Source organism: Astyanax mexicanus, chromosome 17 (assembly GCF_023375975.1).
Source record: "Astyanax mexicanus isolate ESR-SI-001 chromosome 17, AstMex3_surface, whole genome shotgun sequence".
Classification (NCBI taxonomy): Eukaryota; Metazoa; Chordata; class Actinopteri; order Characiformes; family Acestrorhamphidae; genus Astyanax; species Astyanax mexicanus.
The window spans coordinates 15,546,606-15,555,660 of NC_064424.1; the positions used below are offsets into that span (position 1 = coordinate 15,546,606).

General features: G+C 38.3%; 2 protein-coding genes across 2 annotated transcripts; both read right to left on the reverse strand.

The window, feature by feature from the left end:
- Positions 1-145: 145 nt before the first annotated feature.
- LOC103029369 (prefoldin subunit 2) lies at positions 146-3,163 on the reverse strand. Its single transcript, XM_007244530.4, has 4 exons — positions 3,020-3,163; positions 1,307-1,395; positions 838-961; positions 146-434 (listed from the first exon to the last, which is right to left on the reverse strand). Exons 1-4 carry the CDS (start codon positions 3,110-3,112, stop codon positions 249-251), a joined length of 492 nt encoding a protein of 163 aa, XP_007244592.2. The 5' UTR covers positions 3,113-3,163; the 3' UTR covers positions 146-248.
- A 1,118-nt stretch (positions 3,164-4,281) lies between these two features.
- On the reverse strand, positions 4,282-7,157 carry cd248b (CD248 molecule, endosialin b). The gene has a single exon (XM_007244529.4). It carries the CDS (start codon positions 6,990-6,992, stop codon positions 4,881-4,883), a length of 2,112 nt encoding a protein of 703 aa, XP_007244591.2. The 5' UTR covers positions 6,993-7,157; the 3' UTR covers positions 4,282-4,880.
- Positions 7,158-9,055: the final 1,898 nt, after the last annotated feature.

The window sequence follows — 9,055 nt, forward strand, 5'->3', positions numbered from 1 at the left end:
AAGACAAAAAACAAGTGCAAAGTAGGCAGTACTGCAATTTGCATAGCCAGTGTTCAGATATTCCCATTTGCTTAAGGCTCTGAAAAAGGCATTATTTTTGTTTTGCAATATACTAGCATGTGAACATTGAAAAAGAAGAGTAATTAAGTGAATAAACTGTTTATTGTGTTAATAAAAATAAATGATAATGTACATACAAAGGGGACAACATGCAACCATGGCAATCTACACATCTTTAAACATTTTTACTATGACACCAGTACCCCTGCCCCACCCTTTGAGCCTCCTCCTTCACTCTCTCGCTTTGTTACAGCAGCTTTCCCTGCTGCCTCGTCTTCTCCCACTATCCTAATGTTGTATCGTTCACGGTATTCATTCAGCTCTTTCCCCTTTGTCTGCATCTGCGACCCAAGTGAATCCACTATCTTAGAGATCTAAAGAACAAAGAGAAAAGCTTAAAATTAGTACAACAAATTATTTTAGCAAGTGTGGGGTGAGTGCTGCAAATTGTAATACAGACATCCCATCCAGCAAAAAAAAAACATGTCATAGAGGTATCATACACTCGCTCCCATTTGATTGTTCCCAAAATGTATACAATTCCAAAATGTCAGTTCATACTTGTTGATATTAACACCTAAATGGCAACAGACACACTTTACCAAGATCATTTTCAGTATGCATGTAAGAAATGTAAGGTTCTGTTGTGTATACCAAATATTACATAAACAGTCAAATTTTATAAATACTGATACAAATTGTGGTGTTTTGTTGCCCTCAATGAACATAAAGAATAAAACATGTATAATAATGGACCTCCTTTTTAATGCATTTTACCTGTCCTTTGTTATTTTCCAGAGCTGGAAGGACTTCGCTGACTGTCCTCTCAACCAGCACTCCTCCAATCAACCGATAACACTTCCGTGATGGGTCAACTTCTTTTAGTGCATCAATCACAAGACTGCAGGAAAGAAACAAGGTACTAAATTTAGAATGAGATGCCAGACAGTAAAATAGAACACCCCTCAATTAAGTGCAAAAACAGTCTAACACTCCATCTGCACTGAAATGCTTTTAGCATAATGAAAGTACATCATCATAAAATGTGGCCAACATATGAGCTGTACACCATCACAGAAAAACTGAGATCAAAATGAAATGAAAGTGTTTTGTCTTAATTACATCTTAATTACGCACATGAGGTAACCACATGACAACATTTTACAAGATTTAAATATGATGTACAAATGGTGTAGCCTTATATCTTCTACACAATAGACATTTCCTCTTAGACTAGTAACATTACCTGTGTTCACTGATCTCCATCTCCAACTCTGCTGCTTTTGTGGCCATACTGCGCTGCTCTTGCCGTAATCGCTGGAAACCTGCAACCACCTGCCAGAGAAAACATGTCACAAATGCATTAAATTAATTATTACACAAATACACTGGCAAGTATTTTGTTAAACAGGTATGTAAAATTATCTAAGGACATGTCATATTTTTTTGCTATAAAATATTAGTGATTTCTCATCATTTACATACAGTTATACACTAAACAGATTAAAATGCATACGTTTATGGATGTGTATGTTGTGTTCTGTAAAATTATGGTGCTTCATCCAAAACTCATGATATGTGTTGGGGAGCTAGGGAGTTAACGATCCTCAAACATTTTGACCTCACAAACACTCTTGTCACTAAATGTACTCAAATCCTCACAGCAATACTCATAAACCTAATAAAAAGACATCTTTCCTGGACAGTAGACACAGTTACTCTACCAAATGCAGGATTAATTATTTTGAAATAAAGTTGATTGCAGAAGAAACAACAAATGAGAAGGTGTCTTAACACATATTGTGTGTCTACAGAAAGATTCTCCCAAATGGACTTTTTTTCACCTATGGAAGATTGTGTGGTTTGAGCTGTAAAACAAAATAATCAGCTGTATTTGTTTACTTACTAAGTGTCATCATAATGTAAGGCAATTAACTTATGTACAGCCACCTCAAGATTCAAGATTTTTATTGTCACATCAGGTGACAGGTGTACATGTGAGTGAAAAACTTGGGTGCAGGTCTCACTAGTGTGCAGAGAACAACATTTACAAATATAATAGGAAAATAAAAAATAGGCCCACCTGGACCTTACTGGACTTCTTCAGATAAAAAATTGTATTTTATGTGTTCTACAAAGCAGCGGAAATAGTATGTCTTGCTTAATTAAAGCACTGGACTGTGCTGGGTTTTCCCACAAACATTATAGAAAACAAACTACTACTAATTGGTTGTGTAAGCATCATATTAAAATTTTTGCCAGTTAAAGTGGTCTAAGATCTTATTTTGGAAACTTGGTCTTATCAACCCAAGAAATAAGTGACTAGACATGTTTTAAAGCAAGATAGGGGCCAAAGCTGACACATGGCTTGCAGCAGAAACCCCAGCCATGGCAAACTTTAAATTTTCATATAGACACAAACCCAAAACACTATTAAAGCACTCTATTCAATATTGCAATATATAATATTGCGCTGTTATCTTTGGAAGGCTGTTTCATCAACACTAGATATTCTCATCAAAGGTGGCCAGCTGGAGGGAGACAAACCTGAGATAAAGCTGAACTTGTGTCTCATGCCCAATCATCAGGATAGCCATTATTGTTTAAATGCATTTAGAAGCTGTTACTGCACCAATGGTGAGACCGACACCAAATATCTCTGTAAAGAGGTTTCATATAAAGATTTTTGTGTGTATCCAATATTTTGGTGCTCATATGTAACAATAAAATGCGCTCATATCATCTTGATTACTACCGTACTTACTCTGTTTCATAATATTATCACTAGAGGTTTCTTTAAGAGCCCATAAGGATCTGTTGTGTCTATAGCTAGCTGAGGAAGCGGTTAGCTAACGGAGCGTTTCTGACAGCTGCTGCGCCGCTGTAAATAAACCCCACCCTGGTGTAAATAACTACACAGTGGGTTTATTAAAGGTACGCTGTATACATGAGCCAGTACCTGCTCTGCTGAGACTCCAGACTGCTTTCCTCCGAAGCTATAGGCTTTACTGTTAGCCTCTTTCCTCCCATCACTGTTGTTGGAGTCTGCCATTTTCAGACACGTGACTATTTCTTCCTCTTCTCTTCCAAACCATAACCGCACGATTTCCGGTTTCTACACTAAAAGTCCTTTACTGTCTTTATTAAGGAATAATAATTCAATCATTAAATTTTTTCCTTACCTTTTTTGATGTACCCTTTTCTCAGGTGGCTTCTGCTACTTGCCAAGCTGTTATTGTAAATAAGAATCTGTTCTTCATGGCTTGCCTGGTTAATTTAAAGTTAAAAAAAAATGTTTAGTCAAACAACTTTTTTTTGTTAACAAAAGGATTCTATACCTATCGCTTATTTTTTTCATGTCTTTAATATTAGACTACAATGTAGATAATAAATAATAATAAAAAAAATGTTAAAAGAAAGAAATGTTCAAACCTTTGACTGGTACTGTATATGTTCTCATTCTAATTTGTAGGCTACCTTTTAATAAATATGATTTGAATGGATTTTATTGTAATGACAAGCTTTTATATATTTGACATATTCTATATTAATAAGGAAACAGCTTTTAAATACTTGTATAAACATAAAATAGCTTGTTGATCTAAAACACAAAATATATGAAATTCATAGGTTTATGAGATCAAATACACAATATGATCTATTTTCTGTCTTATTTGTTTATGTTACATCAATAATGTTGTAGTTTATAATATCAATTAATGTATTTGAAACTTACCAGTACATTCTGTTAAAACTAAATATAACACATAATTGTCATTTGAGAGTGAAAAAAGTAGACATACTTAAATCATTAAAACTTAATATTGAGAATAATAATGAAATAATAAACCTTTTTTTTTAAAAGATAAATTCTTAATGTGACAGCCTACAGTAGGGGTCCTCAAAGTCAGTTCAGCACAAATATCTGCAGAGTATGAGATCTGTGAACTGACTTCACACATCTGCAAACATACTTTAAACCATTGTATTTTAAATATCACATTTTCCAATTGGGGGCGCTGTAACACAATGCAAGCTGAATTATTAGTTTCACTGTTGGTTTTCTAACAAAGCTGAGTCTGATTCTGTGTTTTAAGTTTTATAGTGTATCATTCTCATTCTATACAAATTTAAAGCAAGTAACCTGCAGGTCACAGTAGATCATGTTTGCAGTTCATTTTGTGACAATATTCGACCAAAAGTAATACTTTTAAGACACTGTTGGAACAAAAGAATAATTATTTACATTTTTTCATAAATCTTTTATAACTCTAAATTCAGTGTGTCAAGTTACATGTAACTGAGCAGTGTGGCCATCTCAAATGCATATATTTCAATAAGTTGAGAAAAATTGATATGAGCATAGTAGCAAACTTGTTCAATCCAAACAACAACGACAACAAAACATTATTTCATATCAGCTACATATATTTGTCCAATGCAGGCTGAAAAATATGAATAAAAAGCAAACAGTTCCAAAGAATACATTCTGAAAACTTTCTGATTAAAGCTCTACGTAACTTTATGGTTTATGAGTTACAGTACTACAGTACAGTACTATTGCAATAGCACCTACACAAAAACAGTATATCCTAATGAAAATGTATGTGCTTGCATTAAGATTTCCACCATTCTTCTTTGTTCCAATTGGAAACAAGCTGTCGATGCTGTGATTAAAAATCCACCATGTTCATCAAAATATGTTACTGGAAACCTTTAAGATGCATAATACCAAAGTGAAGTCAATGTTTGATGAGGAACTGAAAACATTTTGGGGAATTGCTGTTTTTATAACAGTCATAATGTTTTTTGCAAAATTTTCAAGCCTGAGATTTTGCATTCTTTGATTTTGCAGGTTTAGAGTTGGTCCAGTTGTAACAGTCTGTGACAGATTTGTTGCGTGGCTCAACAGCACAGCTTGTGCAGTACACAATACCTAGTGCTAGCATGACCACAATAAAGACACAAAGAGGTACAAGTAGTGCCACTAGCAACCAGCTTCTATCATGCTTCTTCCTGCCATCTGGATGTTGCTCTGAGCTGGCAGCAGATGGCACACTACCCTCAAGCATTTGAGATGTTGAAGGCGTGACCCTGCCAGAACCTCCTTTTTTCTTTGGCCTAAGTGTTGAGGCAGTTGAAGGTATTTGGTCATATGAACCTTCATCTCCTACTGTCTCATCAATGGCAGCTGATATCTTGATGGTGTCTAACCAACGATTTGCTTCATCCTCAATGTTTAAATCAGCTGGTGTATCTGAGGCTGTAGCATCCACTGGGGAATCAGATGTTGGAGAACTTGGAGTTTGTTCCATCCAATCAGGTTCCTGGGAGGTAATAGGGTCCTGGTGCTCTGGAATCTCTGAAAGCCAACTCAAATCTGTAGGAAGCCAATCAATGTTTGGTACATCAGTGAGCCATTCTGGATTATTGTCATCTGTCGGCATGTCAGTTGTGTAGCCAGCACCGTCCCAAGGGAGGGACGTTGGATTTGCCGGTGCAGCAGTTGTGTAATACCCAGTTTCTTCCTCAACAAGCAAACATGAATATTGGTCCTGCTGCAATTCGTAACCCGTTTCACAACGACACTCAAATCCACCTGCATAGTTTTCACATATCTGCTCACAAGAGTCAGTATCCTGGCACTCATCAATATCTTCACAACGGTCTGGGTCATCAGTTGCTAGAGCGAATCCATCATAACACAGACATGCGTAGGATCCAGGAGAGTTCTCGCAGGAGTGCTCACAGCTGCCTTCCTTGCATTCATCCACATCCAAACACTCCCCAAACTCGGACAGCTGGTAGCCTTCTAGGCAGCGACACTCAAATGTTCCAGGCGCATTGACGCAGATCTGAGGACATGGATTCTGGGAGCACTCATCAATGTCAAGGCAGTTTTGACCATCCTGAGAAAGAAGGTAACCCTCAGGACACTTGCAGCGGTATCCCTCAGAGGTGGCCTCACAGTCAAACTCACAGTCAGCACTGTGGCATGGATCCAAAGGCAGGCAGCTCTGCCCATCATCCCCTACCATGAAATTCTCTGAGCACTCACAGTGATAATGAGAACCTGCATTTACGCAGTAGTGTTCGCACCCTCCATTGTCCTGCTCACACAAGTCCTTTGGAGCATCAGAGCAGAGCGGTGCATCCTTGGACCATCCAACACTACCATCATCATGTACCATACAGAGCACAGACTGGTCTCCCTTGGCACTGTCTGGACAAGGCAGGGTGGCCACAGAGCCAAAGGGGATATGTGTGAGCAGGGTACTGAGCAGGTTGAAGGGGGTGCTGTAGAGTGCAGGTCCCCTGCCTTCACTCTTCAGGGCTGGACACATCCCTCGGTACGTGTAGCGGCACAAGAAACCATCCACAGCCGCCGTGCATGTACCGTCCAGCCACTTAAAGTTGTTCTGGTCACTGTTGCTTTTGTCAGTAGTGTTGTATGTAATGACCACACAGCGAGTTGCAGCACAGGCACCCTGCACTTCATGACGTTGCCAGTTGGTGTACTCTGTGTCCTGGTCCCCTGTAATCCAGGTGAAGCCCCTCAGAGGACGAGTGGGTGAGCACTGGCGAGGCTGCCTCTGAAGCCCAATCCACAGCCTAAGTCTTGGTCTGGGACTATGTCTTTCTCCAGCAGAAAGCAGCTCTTGAATTATTGTTGCCTCCTCTGGTCGCTTCACCGTAGCCAGGTTGCCCCCTTTCTCCTTGCAGCTCTTCCAAGATTCCCGAAAGTTCTTGCGTTGGAAATGAATGGAGTAGCATCCCTCAGCATTGCATATGCCATCCTGCTCCTCCAAATTCTGTCCAGAAGTCCCCTGAGGCCAGTAAATAAACAGCACAACAAGGATAAGACAAGAATATGCAGCACAGTGCATCTTTCTCAGAGAAAAATCTCTATGCCTCCTTTGTTCTGCCAACATCCTTTTCCCTACTAGTTGTCCTTTTGCATTAGTCACGTTCAGCCCTCTTTTTCCAATAACTTTTGCAAGTGCTCATGAACACCCCTAAAGTTGTGGACCCTCTGCTTAGAAAAGCTTTTGTCTGCAGACTGTCTGCAGCAGAGAGACAACGAGGGAGGGCCCTGACGTATGTTTTTGGAAGAGGGGGCGGGTAATGAGCGAGCGATCGTGTGTGTGTGTGTGCATGGAGGGGGAGTTTTGGCCTGTGGTTTATCCCCCCGGTGCCGTATGGTTTTCATAAGTCTGTTTAAGGAAATAGTTTGTAACCCGGCCAACAGCCCCCCCTCCATTCCACCCTCTGGTCATCTACTAACAGCATCACTTCGACTACCCACCATCACAAAGTCATCAGTTAGCCTCAAAGTCTTTTGTTATGATTCTGCCACAGGTTTCCTTTTTTGCTGACTTTTTTGATACCTATCAAAATACATTGGGTTCTATTTTTTAGATGAGAAAGGTTTTCATTTTAGAATTTCATATAAATTCACACTCTATTATTACAAACGGGTTCATTTTCTCAGATATAAGATAAGATGTCATAATTTGTTAGCTTCGACAATATAAATAAATTATTGTGTCTTCTTGTGCAACTCATTTCACATTTTTATAAGACTTGCCCATTATAATCAGCTATGCTTTTTCAAAGTAAACAAACTAGGGTTCAGGGGGGTTGTAATGAAGTTGTTTGTAGTATCTGACACTCAAATGCAGGGATGAGAAAAGAGATGAGTGTGATGTTTATCAGATTCAGCCTGAAGAGTCCTGTGTTTTAGGATTCTGCTAAGCATGAGAAATGCAATCTCTTTGTGCTGTTCTGTTTAGATTACACGCACAATCAAGAAGGATAAACTCTAACAACACAGACAGACAGCAGATCCTCTTATTTTTCATAGTTGGGACAGGATGTCTGCGTTCATACGGAGCAAAGACCACAACATTCCACTAAAATCCTTAAAAAGAAAATAGTCTCATCAAATGGTTTGCAACCATAAACGTTGATGAGCAAATTTTCAATAAATGCTGCCATACCTCTAAGGCAGTAAATTGCATCCATTTCTGAATCTACAACCAAAGGTTGGGAAAGTATGAAAATTACAATTAAAAAAATACTTTGACCACAATATATTCCAAAATATGTTGGAATGGTAAAGCATTTCCAAGTAGTCGCTTGTGATTTATTAGCTATTGCTCAATGATGGTTCTTGATGCAGTGCCTCCTGAGGAATCTGAGAGTATAAGTGTTCAATTTAGGCTTGTCCCCTTTTCCTTCATGCACTGAAATTCCATTTTGTAAATTTCAATAAATTTCTCACTTATTTTTTTTTTAAACTCTGCTCATTTTTGCACCTCATTTTACCTTTTTGCTGTCCCTAAATAACTCTGTCTCAAGTTATTTTGTATTTGTATTGTTTGCAATCCCAAAATGCAGGAATGGATGTACAAATCAAAATGAAATTGAACAGACAAAGCATGGAATATCTACTGTCTGCAATGAAATATAAGTAAACAAAAGAAATAATGTTTTTTTCATTTTTATAATGCCCTGTTTTCTTATTTTGGGTTTTGTATAAAAGAAAAGTATACAATATGTTGTTTCTCCAGCTGATACCTTTAAATGTATGAATCAGCTGTGATTGAATTTGCAGTTTATAAGTTTAACCAATAGCAGTTTGTTATTGAATATTTACTAAATGAACTGATGAGAAATCAATAGCCCCTTCAGTATGAGCTTTCACTGAATGAGAAGTCAATGAGCAGATGAATGTAGGGTATTGTAGCAGTGCCGGCATCCGGAAATTTAAAAGCTGTCTAGAAGTCCAGTAACCAAAGTGATGACTGCTTTTGTGCTCTGAGGAAAAATGTCTGTAATTCAAATTAACCTTTAGTTACTGTTGCTCTCAGCCCTGAGTTCAGTCTTGGTTTCTCTGCCGGTAACATTTTTTCTCATTCAGCCAAAATGTACCTTTCTTAAATCCATCCCAAGAACTGCATTGTTCTCTTCCAATTCAAACAGCTCATTCCTG